Source organism: Octodon degus, unplaced genomic scaffold, assembly GCF_000260255.1.
Source record: "Octodon degus isolate 3935 unplaced genomic scaffold, OctDeg1.0 scaffold00017, whole genome shotgun sequence".
Lineage (NCBI taxonomy): Eukaryota > Metazoa > Chordata > Mammalia > Rodentia > Octodontidae > Octodon > Octodon degus.
The window spans coordinates 3220558-3242982 of record NW_004524593.1 but is presented as its reverse complement, the minus strand read 5'-3'; the positions used below and the strand labels follow the sequence as shown (position 1 = coordinate 3242982).

General features: G+C 33.2%; 1 protein-coding gene across 8 annotated transcripts in view; it reads left to right on the top strand.

Annotated features, from left to right (window-relative positions):
* Positions 1–22425, top strand: part of Rabgap1l (RAB GTPase activating protein 1 like) — a 711712-nt gene that overhangs the window by 105295 nt on the left and 583992 nt on the right. For all 8 annotated transcript variants that reach the window (XM_004626788.2, XM_023710325.1, XM_023710327.1 and 5 more), the window contains 3 exons: positions 1576–1642; positions 6418–6520; positions 9215–9381. In XM_004626788.2, the coding sequence (XP_004626845.1) occupies positions 1576–1642; positions 6418–6520; positions 9215–9381 (337 nt within the window). The remainder of the gene's footprint in view (positions 1–1575; positions 1643–6417; positions 6521–9214; positions 9382–22425) is intronic.

Sequence of the window (22425 nt, the reverse complement as noted above, 5' to 3'; positions counted from 1 at the left end):
TAACTTGAAAGTTTTATGATATAAAAAAATTGTTTAAAAGCAAAAACAAAAACCTAGGAGAGGCGCAGTTTCAACAAAAGTATGTAGGAAAATGAGAAATAAATTTGCTTTCATTGGCCTTGAGACCAAATTTCTATCTGAAAAGGAAGTGTTTTTTATTGTTACTTAGTAAAAATTTAAGGCAATAATGTTTATTATATGAGTTTATATGAGAGATCTTAACAGTCTATAGTAATTATAGTGAAATCATAGTGAAACTTTATCTTTAATTAAATCAATGACCACTTTTCTATGCCAAAAGGAAGTCTTGAGCAAGGTACCCTTATGTGGTTCCGCAAAAAAAAAAAAAAAAAAGGTACCCTTATGCAATCACTGAGGTATATACTTACTATATACTTGATACCTTGATAGAAAAATTTTAGTTTCTTTATACTTGAATTGTAATTGAGACCAATTAGGTGTCTTGCTCACTTAAGAGAAAAGTTACTGGGGGAAAAAAAAAAAACCTTTGGAAAACAAGAGCAGATGAAATGTTGATTGGCCAACTGCAACTTTTTTTTTTTTCAAATTTATTTTTATTAGTATGCGCTTGCAGTATATACTGATGACATTCATTGTGGGGAGTTGGTACATAGATATAAGACACCTTAATTCTTTTATCAAGCCTTTTTCCTTTCCCTCCTTTACTTTCCTCTCCATTTCTTTGTTCTCTTCCCTATTGCAAAAGATTTTTCTTTTCTTTTCTTTTCTTTTCTTTTCTTTTCTTTTCTTTTCTTTTCTTTTCTTCCTTCCTTCCTTCCTTCCTTCCTTCCTTCCTTCCTTCCATTTTGCTCTTTAGTTATATTTTGTCTTTCTTATATATCTTTGTGTCTGATTTATTTCACTTATGGGTCTCTGGTCTCAAGGTGCATCCATTTTGTTAAAAATGACTCAACTTTATCCTTTGTGGCAGAGTGGAGCTGCCACTTTTTGAAATTTAAAATTTATTTTACTTATGTTCTTCACCTTTTCTGTGAAATACTTTGCAACATATCTTAGGTATTAGGAGACTGATAACAACTTGTCTATTATGTGTGAGAAGATCTTGTTTGGAGAGGGATACTGAGGGCAGATTATATTGCTTTTTGAGATACAGGACTGATTTAATAGCAGCTTGAATCTGGGTAAATTGTTTAGCTTTTCTGGACTTTGATTTGCTTGCCAGAAAGGTAGAGTTAATGTAGCCTAAAAATGTAAAAAATTTAGTTTTGAGCTGAATTTTAAAGCTTATCAAAAAGTGTTGCTCAAATTTCATAGCAATGGTAGGATTCTTGAAGCTTTTCTACTGCCAGAAAGTATATTGATAATGTGTCCAATAATAGAATAGCAGAGAATACAGGGTCTTGTTTTTCTTTTTTAAAAGCTCATATTTTATTCAACTGGTATCTTAATAAATTCTTATTTTTGGTCTTCCTATAACAAATTATTTGTAATTCAGAGTTAAGATTGTATGATGATTAAGAAAGCGTTTTGCTCTCTGGGCTTCTATATATTCTTGATACCTTATTTCTCCTTTTTCCCCCCCAATATTTTCAGATGTTTTGGAATGTTATTAAGCCCAGGTCGAAACGTGAAGAACAGTGACATGCATTTACTGGATATGGTAATGATAATCTTAAGCACTTTAAGCAAGTATAGATAGTATTTATTTTATAGATTTAAAGTACTTTTTGTTTAAAAAACTTGGCATATTGTCAGAATTGTTTCTTTTTACTGCATATAATAATTAAATTTAGTAGCTGATTTAAAATTACTTCTGAGGGAGGGATTTAGGAAAGTTCCAACCAAAACAATTGTGCAGTTTGAAAGCAAATGAAAGGATAGTATTATGTTGATGTCCATCTATTCATCTGTTGGACTTCTTAAGAAGCTGTCTTTCCTTTGAGCCCAAAATAACAAAAATATGATTATAACAAGTACCTCCAAAGTGAATATGATGCCTTTCATTTTTTTAATGCATTATTAATATGTGTGTTGTGATGATGCCTGTTTTCTTTAAGACATTTCTCTTTCTGAATTTCTCCTGGATTACATTTTACTAGCAAGATATATTGGCTCTACTCAAAGAATGCCCTTAAAGGTTAATATCAGTTAATTAATTAGTGCTAGTATTTGATATAAAAGTGGCAAGCCATCTTAACTTTTTCGTAGTATTAGACATACCTTCTAATACTTCAATTAATAAAAACATTTACTTTATGATTTAGAAATCTTAAATGGAAATAGTCATTTGGGAGTGAATATTATGTTCCTCAGTGAACTGAATATTTTATATTTAGTGATAATAGACACTACATGTGTTCTTCCTTTCAAGTGTGCTTTGTAAATGTCAGTTAAATAGCACTAATTATGTCAAGTTTTTCTTTCAGTTATTTCATAGCAATATCAACACTGATCTAATAATACTAGATAGCTTTCTTTCAGACATCTTGGTAGCTGTTTGTGTGCTAGGCATTGTGTGAAGTGCTGGGGTTCTAGATATGAGTAATCGGTAGCTTTCTCCATCTGTGGATTCATAGTCTTGAAGTGGAAACAGAGCTTTTAAGTATGTAACTACAGTAATGAGTGCAGTTCTTTCTCTGTTGGAGCAGTGAACTGTGGAACTATGGAAAGTGCTGCTTGGGTAGGTCAAGTAAGGACAATGGTTACGTTGAATGAGAAAACAGAAGTTATTGATTTATCCATTTCTACAGCATACCATTAAGGAATGAGTGTTGTTTTACCAAAGGCAAGTCATAACATTTTAGAATTGTGAAAATTCCATGAGGTGGTATTTTGGGAATGTTGGGACACTCAAAACTTTTAAGATCCTTGGTCCTAATTTTGTTTTTTCAAGATGAGGATGAATCAGTGGTAGACATTTGTCTATAAAGTCTAAATCCAGATTATAGAATTACAGAACTGGTGTGATTTTCTGAGTTTCTTCTGTCACATCTAATTTACAGAGAAGTACTCCACCTTTGAGGCATTAAAATCAAAGGCTTGTGGGCAGTCAGGCTTCTGGAAAGCAAAGTATGCTTAAGCTACACAGTAATGAGCACATAGGAAGGCTTGTATTTGCAGTGATCAACAATTGTGATGTATTACTATTTACTGTTGTTAATCTTTGTGATGTCTACATAGATGGGCATTGGTCCTTGGCTAGATTAAATCTCATGAAAAGGAATCCATTACCTCATGTTTAAGCGTGAGAAATAGTATTATTCATTAAAATGTTATTTGTTTGTAATCAGATGAAATAAAATTCTTTATAATTTTGCATATATAGTTTTAGTTCTGGCTTGTAGAAAAAGGGGGGTGGTCAATACTTCTGCTCTGTTTTTTTGAAACAGGGTCTTAGTATGCAGTGTAGGCTAGCCTCAAACTCATGGCGATCCTCCTGCTTCAGCTTTATAAGTGCTGGGATAAGAGGTGTTTGCCATCACATGTAGCTCACTTCTGCTCTTTTTGGATACACCCAAGTGTCATGCAAAATTGAAAACAAATCTTTTACCACTTTTTCCTGATAGACTTTGAAAAAGCATGTAGTTACATTTAATTTAATTTATGTAACTTGTTTTGAACAATTTTGAAGCAATACTGATTTTTTTCCTTGAGAGTATTTTCTAATAAGCAAGGTGAATTGAAATTTTTCTAGTTTAATAGATTTATAAATGTAGTTTAAGATCTTCATAAAAGAGGAAGTCATACTTATACGTGAAGTTTTTTTTTTATTAGAGTATACAGTTATATACACATGTAAACAAAATCACATATTCCCAAAGTTAGTTCAGGGAGAATACAAGTAATGGAGACTGAATTTTCTTCCAATAATGACAGTATTTTTGGTCAAGGAACTTGTATAGGAATAAGGTCATGAATTTTTTTGTTTACTTTAGTTATGATGCTACATAAGTGAAACCTAATGGGATTTTCCAAAAAAGCAAACAATGCAGTAGAGCCAGGTTTCTTGGAACTGGATCATAGTTTAAAATTTTAAGTCCTAGAGATTCCTCAAGAATTTTGTAGATCTTACAGTTAAATACTTACAAACACTAGATCAGAAGACTGACCCCCAGTTGTAAATGCATTCCACATTTTAATCCAGTATACCAGGCAGTCTAATCTTCACATGTGTGGTCCATTCTGTTATTTTTCTCTTCTGCTTTGTCACCTGCCCTCTCTTTGAGCTGCCATGCTGTGCTTCTGCCTGCATCCCTCTCCCCTTCAGCCTACCAGTATCTGCTTTTGTTTTTTGCTTACATGATTTATCATTTTAGTGTATTTTTTACATTTATTTGCAGCATTTCTCTTTCACCACTTACTACACTTTTAATATTCTGATAATCTTTTTTTTTTTTTTTTTTTGTATTTAGGACAGGGTCTCACTGTGTAGATTGGACTCATAGTGATTCTATTGTTTACAGCCTCCCAAGTGCTGGGATTACAGGGGTGTGCCACCAGGCCCAGTCTCAATAGCTGTCTCAGTGTGCCCTGGGGGCGGGGCTGGCGTGGCAGGCCCTAGGCTCAAACTCCTGGCCCCTGTGTCTTCCTGAGCAGGCACTTTAATCCGCTGAGCTATTTGGCTGGGCCTTTATTCTGCTAATCTTTATGTATTTTGTCTACTTCATAATTTTATAACACTTTTATATGTGGCCTGTGACAGCTTGACTTCTCAGTAAATAAATGCATTCAGCTTCTACTTCTAACTTCCCACTTTTCCTTGATGTGTATTAATTGAAAGAGAGATTATTATACTTTGTCCATCTCATCTTTTTGAACTTGAGCACAGAAATGGTTTAGAATATGTGGGTCAGAAATCCATTCCAGTTCTGAATGGGGACCTGATTCAGAGGAAAGTTAAAGGAATCTTTATGTGAAGTGTGTATGTGTGTGTGTGTGAGAGAGAGAGGAGAGAGAGATATTGAGGGAGATAGATTGATTTTGATTGATTATGAATAGCTCAGAGGTGCTCAGGAAGGTTTCATTTACAAATATCCTTGAGCGTCCTTTCTCTCTGGAATGCAAAGGTATTAGCCCTAGAGCTTTATAATCTGATTAGTGAATTATGACTAGTATACTAGTAAAATGTACATTAGCAGTTACCAGATGACTGGCACAATTTTATAAGGATTCAGAGATGCAGCTATGAAGGCATGATACTGGAAAAATAAGTTTTTGAGGGCTGTCAAGATAGCTCAGCAGACTAAGCACTTGCTTAGGTAAGCACAGGGGCCAGGGCTCAATCCTTGGTACCACAGGCCATGTCAGCCCTGTCCCCAGGCACGCTGAGCCGGTAGAGGAGTACAGGTGTGGTGGCGCATGCCTATAATCCCAGCACTAGGGAGGCAGTAAAGAGGAGGATCACTATGAGTTGGAGCTGTGTTGTGGGACTCTGTGTGCGCACATGCATGTGCGTGCGCACACACACCCACACACCTACACACACCCACACAATTTTTGTTGTGGTCTGACCCTTTTGACACTCCATTCATGTTATGTGGAAATACAGATAATTCAAATACTGTAGATACTTTCCTTTTGCATATGTCTATATTTATATGCATTTGTGCAATTTTCCCATGGGACACCCTTCATCCTCCTTTCCCTGCACAGGTACACGTCTGTATGTGGCTTTGCTTTGACTGTAGTACGTGTTAGCTTCTTTAGGGAGAATAAAGTAGTTGATACCGAAGTCTTAAAATGGAGGTACTGAAGAGTATGGAAGAAGAGATGGGAAAAAGAGGCACTACAGAGATAGGGAAAAGAAGAGTCAAAGAACTTGAGTATTGATTACAAACTAGTATTAGTTTTCTGAGATTGATCTATGATTTTGAGAAAGTGCCTAAGTATCTGACATATGAAAAAGAGAAGATTAATGTTAAGGTATTAATTGCATAAAGTAAATTGATACTTTAAGAATATATTAAAAATGAGAGCATTGAAGGATATTCTTTTTCTATTCCCATTATTAGCTATTAATTCAGTCTTCAGTTAATTCTGTATTGTAGTTTTTGTGGAGACTACTTGTATCTCCATATGCATAGATACATGAAATTTTGACAACTAGCATAAAGTGAAATTAAATATAATTTTTAGTTATATTTATATATAATATATAAAATTTCATATGTTTTTGTGATTTAATATATGTATGTTTGTCTCCATTCATCTGAGTTGTACATATCTTTATATAGAAATTGTGTTTGAAGATAGCTGTAGGGGGATATAATATTAAAAAAAATTCTCTTAAAGGGTTAAAAAATTTATACTAAAACTAAAGCCCCTATTTTTAGTGTAAACCTAAATTTTAATAAGTTAGATTGCTTTAAATTAGATATAATGTAAAATTGTGATTTTTATTGATGTGTAAATTACCATTGCTGTTTTAACTTTTAGGAATCCATGGGGAAGAGTTATGATGGGAGAGCCTATGTTATTACTGGCATGTGGAACCCTAACGCACCAATATTTCTGGCACTTAATGAAGAGACACCAAAAGGTAACTTTCTTTTAAAAGTTATTTTATTATTTAAATTTTTTTACATTGTGATCAGTCTTGCTATTTTTTAAAAAGTCTTGGTGCTTATTTAAAATAATGACACTCTTATTTAGAATTTGAGATTGCTTGTAATACTCTGTGCTTCCAGAGAGAACTACTGTTTGAAAGAATTTCTCCAAAAGGCATGTGAATTAATTTGATTAGATTACATAAAAGGCATTTGGGCTTTGTGTTTCATGTATCCCTATAGAGTTGATAAAAACAAGCAAGTGCTAGAATTTTGCATATCTTTGATTATTATTTTAACTTTTTATTTTTGAGATTACTTTATATTTTTTCACTTATTAATTATGCATTCTTTTGATCTTTGAGATTGTAGCAGTGTACATTAAAAATTTCATTTGTAGCAAGCATTTTACCTCTAGTTTCCTGCCTTTTAATTTTAACATGGCTAGTTTGACAGAAATTTATAAATATTATATAATAACATTTTTCATTTTTCCCATTATCTTTTTTAATTATTACTTTATTCAGGTATTTGTTAGTTGCTGATTTTTTTTTTTTTCTGCAGCACCATCTGCATTTAAACTAAATTTATGGTTTTACTTGCTGAGTCCTCATTGCTGAACCACTCTAAATGCTTACTGTCATTTAAGTATTTGTATTTGGAAAATGATAGATCAATTTGTATTGTCTTTACTTTTATATTACTTAGTTTATACTTACAGAAGATTTGTGGTTAATGAGAGGAAGTATTAGTGAATATTAATATAGAAATATAATGTTAATAAAGAACATTCAAATAATAGTTTGTTTACCTTAAAGAGACTGTTTACTAGTTGAATCAGGTGCATTTATTTTATCACATAATAAGCTGTCTAAAACTAAAGACTAAACAGAAAAAAAGATTATATAAAACTTAGTTTTTTGTATTTTAGCAATAGAGGATTTTTATACTCACAGTTTATTTTTGGAGATATGTTTGTACATTTCTTTCCTAAAATTATTCAGAAAGAAAATATGGAGATGAGAAAATAAGCCAGTTGAAATTTTTGAAGAGCAAAATATAGAAATTTCAGATACCAACTTGTATAAGTAATTTTATCTGTTTTTAATGTAACTCATAATTCAGTTTCATTTTGTGTTTATTATATTTAATCGCATATAAATGACCATTTGTTTATAATTTGTTTGATTAAAATAAAATTTATAGTTCTCTATTATAATCAGATCTTAATTATGTGTTTTAAATTTAAAATTATTTTATATGGTACATAAGCATGTTGCTCTAAAATTTGCAAATAGTATCCTTGAAATTACACATTACTCAGAGAATTCATGAGTCAACATGTGGTGGGCTTTTTTTGGTACCAGGGCTTGAACTCAGGACCTAGCACTAGCCAGGCAGGTGCTTATGTCACTGAGCTATCTCTCTAGTCCTAACATATGGTTTTTGTGGAAGAAATTTAGGCCCTGAGAAATGAAATGTCTTGGATCATTTTACTGCAGTGAGATCGAGTTGAGTAATATATTTCATGTCTTGTGTTGCTTTCTCTTACCTCTCTTCATTATTTTCTTTAAAGGACAGCACAATGTCCAGAGAATCTTAGTTTGTCTTGAATTGGCAAGTATAATATCAGTCAAAGTTCTGTTTATAAGTTCTACAATGCCTTAAAAACTTGGTTATTTGGATTTTTCTTTAAGAACTAAGAATTGTGGAGAAAGTAAATTCCAAAAAGATAAAATGATATGGAGTGACCAAAAACTCCATTAAAGGTTTAAAAACTCCACTAAATATCACACAGCTAAGGAAAATAAAATGAAATCCATATTTTGACCTATCATAGTGGAAACCAGAGAAAACCAATGGAAACCAGCCTAAAAGATCCTAGGTACAAACTAAATATAAATTATGACCAAGTAAACATTTTGTATAATAACTAGCATTTAGGCTGATAGTACTATATTGCTGTTGGATCAAAGCACATGTCAGACCTCATCTGTGCATGTATGCACAATACACAAACACATATGAAAACTTCACATAAGTATTTCACTGGAGCTTTGATTGAGGGTAAATATATTATGAACAATGAAGGTTCTGACAAATCTCCAGGGATTTCTCTTAAAGCATACAATGTGAAAATGTCTGTTATCAGTAACATTTTGCCTGTATGAGTTTAACATGGAGAAGCTGTTAATTTGACAGTTCTTCCCAAATAACTCATTAAATAAACCTAACAGTTTCTATTATTTGTCTTTTTTACGATGGAAGGAAAATCTCTGGATTTCCAAAGTTTAAGAAGTTTGGTAATTTTAGGTTAAACTATATCCTAAATAAATATGTATGTATGTATTATGGTGCTGTAAATTGAATCCAAGGCTTTGCCCATACTAATAAGGACTCTAACAATAGACCACACCCTCAGCCCAGTTTTTATTTATTTATTGTTGTTATGGATCTGATTTGGGATATGGAAAAAGAGAGTTGTTGAGAGTTTTGGATATTTGAATAAGATAGGATCATTAGTGCTTGAGAAACATACTTGGACTACTTGGTTACTTAAAGTGTTATTAAAAATGTAGTAGGTGATAATGATAAGGAACATCTTTTATAAATGAGAAAAATGGTGTATTCTTAAAAAATGAAGAAATAATAAAACCAGCCTAAAACCTAGAAAATTTCTACTACAGATAAACGAGTATACATGACTGTGGCAGTGGATATGGTAGTCACAGAGGTGGTAGAGCCTGTCCGCTTTCTCCTGGAGACAGTAGTTCGTGTGTACCCTGCAAATGAGCGATTTTGGTATTTCAGCAGGAAGACTTTTACAGAGACTTTCTTCATGAGGTTAAAACAGGTAGGATCTTTTGTTCTCTTCATATAATAATATACTTTCTGTCTTTCATTTCTAATGTCAAGATAATTACTTAAGTAGTAATAATATGCCTCAAAAAATCCAAATAATATTTTGAAGTCAACTAGCAGAGTGAAAAAAATCTACATCTAGCTAATATACAAATTTAAAAAGCCTCGTTAGTGTAATAATTGTTGGGTTTTTTTCTTAGAAACCTGTGATGTGACCAGTAAAGTAGGAACATAATAAAAATACATAGTCTGAATATAGAACAACTTATCTAGTTTTTATGTATAGTTACTTAGGGGACAGAATACAGAAATATCATATACTGTACTTATAAAGTTTAAATGGAAAAATTTCCAGGAAATACATAGTTGTCACAGTTATTTCTGCTTACAGTATTAAGTAAGCTACATTATATGAGTATATTCTTCTGCTCATCAGTAAGATTCTAAAATTATTGTTATATTGTATGAACAAAATTAAAATTTTCATGACACCTTTAAACCAGGCAGTATTACTATATGATTTATAGTCTTTGTTTTGTAGTAAAGAAAGAAGCAGGCAAAAGTAATTTGAATTATAGTAGTGTCCGTTTTGTAAAATCAGGGTAGGATTTCTGTTGAATGATAGAAATATTTTACATAATTGTCTGTTATAACTCTTATTTGCCCAAGTTTTAAAATATTGCTTAAAAACACTAATAATTAAAATGCTGTGTGGCAAAAGCAAGCAGCAGCATAGTGAAGAAATACAGAAGCCACTTAGCCATTTTTAAAAATATTTATTTATTTATTTATTTTGTGTGTGTGTGTGGCCAGCTCAGCCCACCAGGGGGCGGGGCTGGCTGGCATGTGGTGCTGGGGGATTGAACTGGGGTCCCTGTGCCCTGCTTAGCTTAGCTTGTTCTAAGTAGGTGCTTTAGACCACTGAGCCATCTCACCAGCCCCCACTTAACCATTTTTATGTTGGAAAAAACCCCTTATTATGGCTCAGGCTTCAAATACTTTGAAATTATTATTGTTTTCATCTTTCATAAGACTATTGTAACTAGTTTGAATCCGCTTTTATTACTGTGGATTGTTTTGCAGCATATGGTTATGAATATCATATGAGCATATTTCAATCTCAGTCTCCTGAATATCTTCTAATAATTTGTCATGAGATTCTTTTTCTTCTGCCCTTTCCATCCCTGCTTTCATTCTGCTTTACTTCCATTTTTCTTACTCTTTTTCGTAGTGCAGTTATTGTCACTATCGAAGATTTTATCATTGTGGACCATAGGATTATTCAGATTTGTGTAATAGTCAATAAAGAAACTATATAGAAAGTGGGTGGTAGGTCATTCTAATAGTTGTAAAATTGTTTTGATGTAAATTCTACCTTTTAATAACTTGGGAAAAAGCTTTTCCCCAGAAGCTGGGTGTTTTCCAGTACCTCCATGTATATGTACATGTATGTATACAGTATATGCATATGTGGATAAATAACATTATTAAATATTATTATTATTATTTGCAATACCAGGGATTGAATTCAGGTCTTTGTACTTGCCAGGCAGGTGCTTATGCCACTGAGCTATCTCCCTGACCCATAAATGTTATTTTCATATTTTATTTTTATTTATTTATTTATTTATTTATTTATTTATTTATTTTTATTTAGTACAGGGTTTACAGGGTCTCACTACACAGATTGGACTGATAGTGATTCTCCTGTTTTCAGCCTGGGATTACAAGTGTTGGGATTACAGGGGTGCACCACCACACCCAGTCTCAATGGCTGTCTCAGTGCACCCCGGGGGCAGGCCTGGGGCTCGAACCCCAGCCCCTGTGCCTGCCTAAGCAGGCGCTTTAATCTGCTGAGCTATCTGTCCAGCCTTCATATTTTAAAAATTTGTAGTATTGAGTACTATGAAAGTTTGCTTAAAAAACCAGTGAGATTACTCAGCACCTGCTTAGGAAAGTGCAGGGATCAGGGTTTGATATGTGGCACTACATGCTGCACCGGCCCCACCCCTGAGCACACTGAGTCAGACTTTGAGTCAGGGCGTGGTGGTGCATGCCTATAATCCTAGCACTGGGGAAGTTGAAAACAGGAATATCACTACAAGTCCAGGCTACATAGTGAGACCCTATACCAAATACATTAAAAAAAGAAAAAAAAAGCTTGCCTAGTAATAAACCATTCAAAATGCTACATGAAATTGTTGTGAATTAAAAAGATTAAGTTTGTAATGTTTGAGAAGATTTGTTTGTAATGTTCAGTTCTATTAAGTGTAAAACTAATATAAATGTATCTTAACTATACAAATGATGGTTTTTAACTTTGTTGCTGTAATCTTTACTAAAGAAAAAGTATGGAAAGGTATGGAAAATAGATTGACTGGTCCACCTGTGAAGACTTACCTCCTTAAGCTGAAATAATAAAAATGAAAATCTAGAGAAGTTAAATAAATTAATATCCTTGGGTATAATTATTGCAAGACCTGAAATTAAAACTTTTTACCTTAAAATACATTTTGTAGTTATCTGAAACCACACTAGCTCTTTCTTATAACTCCAGAAACTGGATTGGTTTGTGGCTGTTGATCCTAATTTGGAGATACTGGTCCTGATTAGGTATCATTGGCATAAAAAAAGAATTAGGTTAAAATCTGATGGAATTTAAAATACCACCTATAAAAATCTGGGTCTAGACCATTACTGTTTTTTAAAGTATTCAAGGGAGCATGGTTTACTTTTACTTTTGTGTAACTTAGACTTAAATACCTGGAACCGTTTCTTTCATTCTACAGGTATTGCACTTACATTGGATGATATTAGAAATAGTTTTGGATTAAGCAGGATTAAACTAGACTTCTGGGTATAATGTTTTGGTTTTGCTGCCAAAATATTTTTTGGGGATGTCCTGTCCACAAATTATTTTTTCTTGGCATTTACATTTGTTTTGCACTTAGAGCCTGAAACTAAGGTGTCTGGGAACAGTTTTTGAAGAAAAGTATTTGAAAATTATTTGATCTAGTCTAACAGTGAAGCAGCAATCAATTACCTAAGAGTAGGAAACAGCATGTGTACATATCCAGAGCATTAGAAAGTTTAGGAGCACCAGAGCTGATCATGAGAGGAAGCTAGGTCTCTGATTATATGACATTTTATAGTCCTTGTTAAGGGTTCTTTTAAAATCAGCTTTAGGGCTGGGGAGATAGCTCAGCAATGTAAGCACCAACCTGGCAAGTAGAAAGTCCTGAGTTTGATCTCTGGTCAAAACAAACAAACAAAAACCAATTTTAATATTGTACAGTTCGCATACGATAAAGTATATCTAAATTGTACATTTTGTTGAATTTTGACAATATTCCACACAAGAATTCCACCACTAAAATCACTAACATTCTCATTATTCTTAAAATTCTAGCTGGATGTGGTGGTGCATATCTGTAATCTCAGCACTTGGGGGGCTGAGGCAGGAGTACTGTGCAAATTTGAGGCCAGTCTGGAATAAATAGTAAGTTTGAGGCCATCTTGAAATACATAACAAGACTCTGTCTTAAAAACAAAAAAGTTCCAGTGTGCCTGTCCCAGGCAGTCCTCTCCAGCTTTCTGGGGTAGCTTAGATCTGTCATTTTTATAGTTCACTTAAAGAATCATATACTATTTACTTTTTTGGTTAAGGCTTCTTTAATGTAGCTGTGTTTTTGAGATTCAACCATGTTGTATATAAGCTATTCAGTCTTTTGCTTTTTTTTCACCAGTGTTAAAATATATAACAATAGCGTTTATCTTGGGGAATTGGTACATATACATATTGAATGTTGATTATTTTCACTTCTCCTTCTCCTTTCCAACCCTACTGTCCCGTCCCAATTTTCCCATCACTTTCACATCACCATGAAGTCTACATTCATGCTTCGTGTCATCTTTTACTTTGCTCCTTATTTCTATTTTAGGTTTCTTATATAAAGAAAAGAAGTAATATTTGAAATCAAGAAAGAAAGATGAGAAAAGAAACAAGAAATTTAAAAGTACAATTAATGAATATAAGAAAGTAAATAGAATTAGTTAAAAGTTATAAAAAGAAAAAAGACAAGGAAAAATAAAAAATAATATAAGAACAAAGGAAAAAACCCAACAAATAGATAAGCTAAGAAAACAGAAATGAGTCAAAAAATCGTGTTGATATGTTTGGGCAAGTACTTTCTTTCTATAACCAGTGGTATTGGGATCCACCAGATATAAAGGGGGATAATGAGTCAAAACTGGGGCCTAATAATATATTTGTTGTTTAGCTGATGGTCTCTGGTAATTTTTTTTGAAAATTTATTTTTAATTTTTTATCAATAATTTTTTAATACCTTTTTTAAACAAATGTTTACTTTAAAGAGAATATAGCAATAATTGATATGACATTAGAAGCAGTATGCATTTAGAAGACCAAAGGACAGGTATTTCAAGCATGGGTTTAGTATTACACATTTCTATCTGTGTAGTTGCTTGGTTCACAGATACCAGCACATAGAGTTAGTCAGGGTGAGAATTCTCCCCATTAACTGCTATTTTCAAAAACCTGATGGATATTCTTAGGACCATTGCCCTAACCCTATATTGTTTATATAAATGTACGGTTTTGCCCCGCCATAGTTCCTAACTTTTCTCCTTGCTCTCTCTTTGTTGTTTAATCCTTAAGTTCTCACTTCCCATATAACTGTGTTATAACTTTCAATGTTTATTTCTTCTTTTGAGTTTTTACACTAGGGATACAATATGATATCTACATGTGTGGGTCTGGTTTATTTCACTTATGAGTATAGCTTCAAGTTGCATCCACTTATATAGGAAGGATTTGAGTTTAGTTTTCTTTATAGTTGAGTAATACTCCATTGTACAAAAAATACTGTATCTTTTTCATCCATTCCTCAAGTGTTGGGTATTTTGGTTATTTCCAAGATTTGGCTATCACAAATAGTGCTGCTATAAACATAGGTGCACATATATCACTATGATATGATGTTTATTATAGATTCCTCCCCCATAGTCCTTTGTTCTTCTGATTGGCTAGTTTTAAATGACTTCCTTAAGCTTACTGATTCTTCTCTTTAAGATTGTTTTGAGGTTTTTTTAAATTGAACTTTTCAGTTTACTCATTTTGTTCTTCAGTAGTAAGATTTTGAAATTGATTTTTATTGCTTTAACCTATTTTGTTAATGTATTATTTTATTGATATATAATTTTTATTATTCTTTTACTTTTCCATCTATGTTTTCTTGTGGTTCAGTAAACTATAAAAGGGTATTCTAAATCCTTTGACATAGATCTCCATTTTGTATAGTAAATTATTGCAGTTTTGTTAATTTCCTTTAGTGGTATCATGTTTTCCTGATTCTTTTTTGTAATTTTTCCATCCTTTCACTGGTGTCTGCAATTGACAAAGTGATTATTGCTTTTGGTTTTACAGTCATTTGGCATGAATGACAATCTGCTTATCCTGAGATTCTGGATGCGCAGGTTGGTGGCATCCTTGATCAGGCAAAGCTGTTGAAATCTCTGATTTGATAGTGTTACTGTTCCTGATGCAGATTGGATACTACTTCTGGAAAGCTGAGCTCCCTGGTCCAGTATAGCAGTTAGCTAGGGTCTGTGTTCAGGTGGGGTCACCAGCTAGGCTCTTCATTTGCTTTTGATTGAGTGGGGAAATAGGTTGTTCCCCATTGAACAACTGGAGGTTGCTGGTTGTGTTCTGCAAATGGATGGTGCTACAGGTTGTACCTTGCAGTTAGACATGGCTGTGACTAGACTTTCTAATTGGGTGAGGCTGTAGAATGTGCCCTAAAGCTTAGGAAGGTCATTGACTAGCACCTTAGTTGGGAGGGCATAGTCTGAAGCTGGTCTGGACTGCTATTTAGAGATCCATTAGGCAGAACTTCTGACTATGGTCATTGGCCAAATGGCATCTTAGTACCAATCTGCAGGTAGGAGGAGCATCCCCACTCAGTCAGGCATTCTGTTTAGTAGCCCTGTCTTACTGCTGACTGGCTCCCTGATCTGATGAATCTTTCAGAAGTAATGTTGTGCCATTGCTAAGATCAACACACTGGTTGTTATCACTCATACTGCTAGTTAATCTCAGGTGCTAGCCCAATTACCTCATTATTTCCTAGGAAGTAAGATAAGTGATTTTCTGGAGACATACCATAGAATGCTAGGGAAGCTAGATGCCTGTCTCATGTTCTCTTTCTCCATTTAGAAAAACTGTATGCCTAGGGGTCCTTCTGGGAGTTGAAAAATGATGAAAGTGAAGCTGTTTGTTGTCTTCCTCATGTGACTTTTCTCATATTTTGACCTCTACAGGGGTGCTTTGACCTCTACAGCTTCACCTTCAGGTTCTAGACATTTTGAAAAGGCATTCTTGATTGTGTATGGTTGCCAGTTAATATTTCTGTAAGAGAGACTAGAGCTAGAAAACTCTTACAAGTTTTATTGCTGATGTTATTACCCAGAATCTACATGTTTTATATTACTTATGTTGTATTTTTAAAATTTCACCTTTGTTCACCTTTAGAAAATAGAAAGGTGATTGATTTTTGAATATTAACCAATTTTTCTTCAATGCCTAGAATCTGTTTTATATTACTGTAAATTATATTTTTAAAATTTCACCTTTGTTCAATTTCAGAATATAAAAAGATAATTGATTTTTGTACATTAACCATGTTCTTTCAACATTCCTAACCTAAATTAAACTGTTAGTTTTCATAGGCTTTCTAGGTCCCTTAATCTTTTCTACATATAATCATATTGTCTAGAGATAAGTATTTTATGTCCTTGTTTCCAAACTGAATACCTATAATTTATTTTTCTTTGCTGTTTTTTCTTCTATAAAGTGTTAGATCTTTACAGACATTTTATATTTATTACTGAAGTTTTCCTCCCCTGTTAATGTTGAAATTACATAGAAATATTTATTTATTTAATTGTTAAGCTAGCTTTACATTCTTTGAGATAAGTTCCTTGGTCATGATTATGTTCTGTTTTTTTTTTTTTTTTTTTTTTTTTTTTTTTTTTTTTTTTTTTTTTTTGTGGTACCGGGGATTGAGCTCAGGCACTTGCGCTTGCCAGGCAAACGCTTATTCTACTGAGCTATTTCCCCGGCCCCGTGTTCTTTATTTGTATTTGTCATGATGGTATACTTTTTATATGTAGCTTTATTTGATTTAGCAATGTCTTAGTAATAGTTTTTATGTCTGTTTTCATGAGGGATATTGGTCTGTAGATTTCTTATAATGTCTTTGTTGGGTTTTAGTATTAGTGTAAGATTGTTCTCAAAAGATGAGTTAGACATTGTTTCTTGAAAAGTTTATGTAAGATTTGTATTATTTTTTGAGTGTTGGCTGGAATCACTACTGAAACTGCCGATGGGCCTATACTTTATTTTTGAGAAGGGTTTTCTTTATGAATTTAATATCTTTAGTAGATACTGAGTTAGTACACTTACTAATTCTAAAATTTTTCTTGAGTCTTTTTTTTTTTTTTTTTTGACGCTATGTTATGTAGTTCAAGCTGGCCTTACGCTCACTGTGTGGTCTAGCTTAGCCTTGAACTCATGATGATCTCAGTTGATGCTCCTGTGTCAGCCTCCTGAGTACTGGGGTTACAAGTATGTGGCACCACACTCAGTTCTTGAGGCCTTATTGCTGAGTTTTATGTCTCAAAGAATTTTTCAGTTTTTCATCTATTCCTATTTACATTGCTGTATTTTCAGTGTCTATAGGATCTATACGAACATTTTTTTAGCTGATATTTATAATTTATATGTTCTGTATTGTTTTTCACCAATTTAGGTATAAGTCCGTTAACTTTGTGAACTATCCTTTCCCTCCCACCACCAGATGTTGGGGTCATTGATTTCCTTATTTTTCCTTGCTTTCTCTTTTATTTATTCCATTTGTCAGTTTTATTCTTTACTACCTTTTTCTTCCTATAGGCTTGTTTTTTTTAGCTTTTGCAAGTAAAAATGTATTTATCTTAAATTTTTTTTCCTTGTACATTTTCATTCTTAAAGTTACAATCTTTTCTCTAAACATTACTTGCTTTACTTGTTTTCCATTAACCTTGATATAGTGTATGTTTATTTTCATTGTACTTAAAATATCTTATAGCTGGATGTGGTGGTGCACATCCATAATCACAGCACTTGGAAGGCTGGGGCAGGAAGATCACTGAGTTCCAGGCCAGATTGAGTTCTAGGCCAGACTAAACTACATAATGAGACCCTTTCTCAAAAACAAAACAAAATAAAGCAAACGAAAAATTGTGTAATTAGTTATAATTTCCTTGTGATAACAGGGCTAACTTAGAAGTGCAGTGTTCCACTTTCTAGTATTTGTTTTCAAGTGTTTTTTTTTCTGTAATCACTATAAGTGCTTAGTTTTTATCAGAAAATAACACATTTTGAATTCTTTTAAATTGTCTATATATTTTTGACCCAGCATTTGGCCTGTCTTAGTGAATTTTCTAAGAAGTTGTAAGGAATACATATTCCAAAGCTGTTGAATAAATGTCAATTATGTTAAGTGCTATAAGAAGGCTTTTCTGTGATCTCTTCAAAGGAGATCAGTGTGACTTCTGGGATTATTATTCTGTAAGCAACTGTAATAGCGCTAGTATCATAGAGTTTACTTATAGGGAATTTACTACTTGCTATACCCCTTTTGTAAGCACTTTAGATGAGTTTACTTAAGTAATCATCAGAACAAGTCTATTGAGGAGTGGGAACAATTATTATTCCCATTTTCCAGTTGAATACTGACTCATGGAAAGGTTATCAAGTGATGCACTAGGAATTTGACCTAAGTAGTTTATTTTTTTATTTTTTATTTTTTTGCAGAACCGGGGATTGAACTCAGGCCCTTGCGCTTGCCAGGGAAGTGCTTATTCTACTGAGCCATCTCCCTGGTTCGACCTAAGTAGTTTAAAACTATAAAACTTGTAAAATGTTTATGGCAGGTGGAAAACTATGCTAGTCAAATTGAAGTTGAGATCTTTTTTCCCCGAAATTTTTGCCTTTTGAAGGCTAGTCTTGTTTTTGGTTTTGTTTTATTATTGGGAATCAAACTTCGGACCTTGTGCTTGCCGGGTAGGTGCTGTGCCACTGAGCTGTATCTCTGGTCCCTAGTCATTCTCGTTATATTTCACTTCAATTTTTTTTTTTTGTTTACTTACACTGTTTTGATTGTTGATATCACTATTTAAGTTAGTTTTTTTTAATCTAGTAAACACAACATTGTGAATATTGGCAGTGTGCCCCGTCTTTAGCCTCTTACAAAGTAGGCTGTCTGTGCTGGTAAAATTCAATGATTTTGATGCTTCTCTAAAGAAGAATACTCTATGTAAGTAGGATTATTTAAAACTATTTACTCAGAAAACTTTCTAGTACTTATAAACATCTACTATTTGTTATTTGATGTTCATTCCACTGTTTTAAAAGGCTTTGCTACCTGGTAAAATGTCAATATGCCCAAGGAAGTATATCATAGTAACTTACCAGTCATATTGTTATTATTAATGAGTTTAATAAGATTGATTTCTTAGGCTGTGTTTCATTAGAGGTCAAGGTAAAGGAATTAAGAGGACCTTTCTGCTTGATATAAAGTGTCTCTTTATTGAGGAGAAGGTCAGAGGCCTGTATCATATTTTATAGTCTTGCTAACATTCTAGTAATTCATTTCAAAAGTGATTTTTAATGCTTTGTTTAGTTTATTGAACATTTATTGAGTGCCCATAATGTGAGAGTATTATGATAGATGTTTGGGATACACAAATGGATATTATATATATTCTAAAGGTAAAACTTACAATGCTAGATAATAATACAAAAATAAAAGTTTATAAAAATTGTAAAAGCCATACTAACTGACCATACTGCTCACATTGAATTCAAGTCAGACTTCTTCAGTCTATTACATCATATCCTGCTTTATGTTTTCCAGTTTTCTAACCTTAGACAATATTGTCATCATTTCTAAAATTAAGACTATAGTACATACTCAGAGAGTTGTCATGAATAAATCTTAATCACATAAGGGCATTTGAGCAGTAAGTGTCCCTTAGTAAATGCTCAATAAATGTTAGATTTCATTTCATTTCATTTCATTTTAGTTTTGTGGTTCTGGGGATTCAGTGATCTTTGTGCATGGTAGGTAAGTCTTCTAGCACTGAGCTACATCTCCAGCCTAGCTATATTTATTAATAACTAATTGACTACCTGCTTGTTTGTGTTTTATCTAGTATGTATTGTTTGGGGGAAGAATCCTTTGTGTCTTTAGTATAACATGAATGAATGAATCAATAAGTGAATAATTAACTCTGGTGGAAAAGTCAGACTTTTAAAGTATGACAGGTCAGAGAAGAGTTTAGTCAGAGTTAATAGTTGAAGAAACTCATAAGCTTGAGGCATTATTGAATATTTAGGATTTATAGAAAATCAGATCTTGCTAGGACATCAGTGGACATCAGAGGTGATTGTTCTGAATAGGTAGATCATTACCATTGTTCAGGAATTTAGAGGTTTGATTCTCAGTTGGAGAGGAATCACTGTAGGTTTTTAAGATGTGATTGACACTACAGTTACAATTATCAGAGACATCACTGATAGACAGTGTAAACAGTGTTGAGGTTAGATGCAGTAAATATAAAGGCTTTTGTGGAAAAGGCAGTGAAGATGATGAAAAAGATGAAATGGCTAGAGTGTAAAAAAATGAAAATTAACTAGCTTTTCATATTTGATTTTATGAAGGGAGAACAGGGAAGCTAGGATTACTTCTAGATAACTTGGCGGCTGTGGTGTCTTTTTTTTATTTTATTGAGAAAAAAATTGCAGTGTGACAGCTTCAAAACAGGTTGGTAGGAGAGTTACAACAATTAATACATTGCATGTTGTTGTCTTTGCAGTAGTCATTCATAGCACAAGATACAGACATGAGATCCTTTCCAAACCCTATTAGTACAGACCTTTCTTCTTATTGAATTAAGAGAAAGTAGCTATGTATCTGTCATATTTTGTATATACAAATACAAAATTGTCCTTCATTTATGTCACCTTTTTTGGTTTAGTTTTGTCAGAGATAGGTATTCCATTGCCATCCAAATATTTTAGGTGCATGAATTCAGCAAAATATTCCAATATAGTCCAGTTTCAGAGATGCTGATTGCTTCCTTGAAGGACCAGCCATAAGTAAACAATAGAGGAAGGAAGACCTGAAGTAGAAATGGAAGCTAGCTAGTGTGCATGTGATCCCTCTCCCCATCTCCCTCTCTCCTTCTTTTCTGTTCCCTCCTCATTCTTATAAAATCCTAACTTTAGAAACAAAGCTCATTACCTTTCTTGGATCTTGGGCACAGCCTCGAATGAACTGACCTTATACACCAAATGTGAGCACCTATGGGTGCTGATGAGACAGAGCAAGAATGAGGAGGGAACAGAAAAAAATGTGGTGTCTTTTGATTAAGACAGAGTTGAGGGAGAAAAGTTTTGAGGCCATAAAGGACACTATAGTTTTGAATATGCTGAATTTATATTTCTTTGGGACTCCCAGGTAGAAATGTTCAGTAGGTAGTTGGATATTTGTCCTAAGCTTAGGAAATACATTAAAAAAAATGGTCTTTGCTTGAGAGTAGTGAATAGTAGATGAAACCTTCCACTGCCTAGATGTTTACTGAAGAATTAATGTGAAACATGTAGCCATAGGAAAAGCAAGCATTTACAAGATTGTTAGTAGAAGAGAAATGAGTCAAGTAAAAGTAGAAAAACATGCACAGATCATGGGGTACAGTCATAAGAATGTGAGGCCAGTAAGGCAAGAGAGTAAATTCTCTAGTAGGAGAGTGCCTGCAGCAGAGTTTGTGCAGGGAGGCAAGATAGTAATTCAATTAGAAAATAAGGGAATACATCTTAGACTCTAAAGAAGACTTACGCAATTTTGGAAGAATAATGGATTAGAAATCAGAGTGCAAGTGATTTCAGATTGAATGAGAGACAAAATTTTCCCTTTGTGTTCCAGTATAATTATCAACAAAAGAGGTTGTGAATACACATCAAAACTATTAAGATATGACTTATTTTACCTTATGTAATATTGCACTTTTGAGAAAATTCAGTATTTATTTGCACTTTTCCTAAATTTGGAAGCCAAACCTTCTGCTACTACTGATACTTCTAAATGAGCATCTTATTAAAATATGAAGTCAGGTGCTAAAAATATTTTGTTGCCAATGTTGGTAGGAATGGCATAGTAGATATTGTAAAAGTTAACTAGTTTCTTTCTGTATGTATGATGTGGTAAAGAAATGATGTATACTTGACCTGTTTTTAATTTATTGAGGGACTTCCAAAACAACTAAAAGAATTTTGGGAAGTCCCCTTTCACATGTTATGTGCTTATTACATCACCATGATGTGATTTTTTAAGATTTCTAAGCCTTTATTGTCTATTAAAACAAATCTTTGAATATACAGCAATGTAAAACTTTAAAAAATGTTAGATTCCTATAACTAGGTTCAGTATGAAGGGATGATGAGTACTGGTGAAGTGATTTTTTTTTTAAGTCTGAAAGTATGCTTTAATAGAATTTATATTGGAAATACTCAAAACTTGTACTGATTCTATCTTGCTACTCTAATAAACTCCCTGAATTTTAAAAATGAAGTGTTATTCCATTTTTTCCCTATTACTGGAAATCTATGCATTTCATTGCACATGAGATATTTAGTGGCAGGGTACTTTGATAAGGAATTGATTGGAGCATAATCTTTGTAGAAGTGTTTTGTTTAATAATGCTTTTTTTCTAACTTTTACATTTTATTTTATTTATTTTTTGCCATAATTTTATTGATAAATAGCAATGAGACAGTTTCAAATCAAATTAGTAGGACAGTTTCAATAATTAACATACTGCAGAGTCCTAGCCCAGGTCCCGTGAGTGTGCGGAGAGTTTCCTGCTACCCTGCGCCGGCGGGACCAGTCCCAGCCCAGGCGCAGCGTGGGCCGGA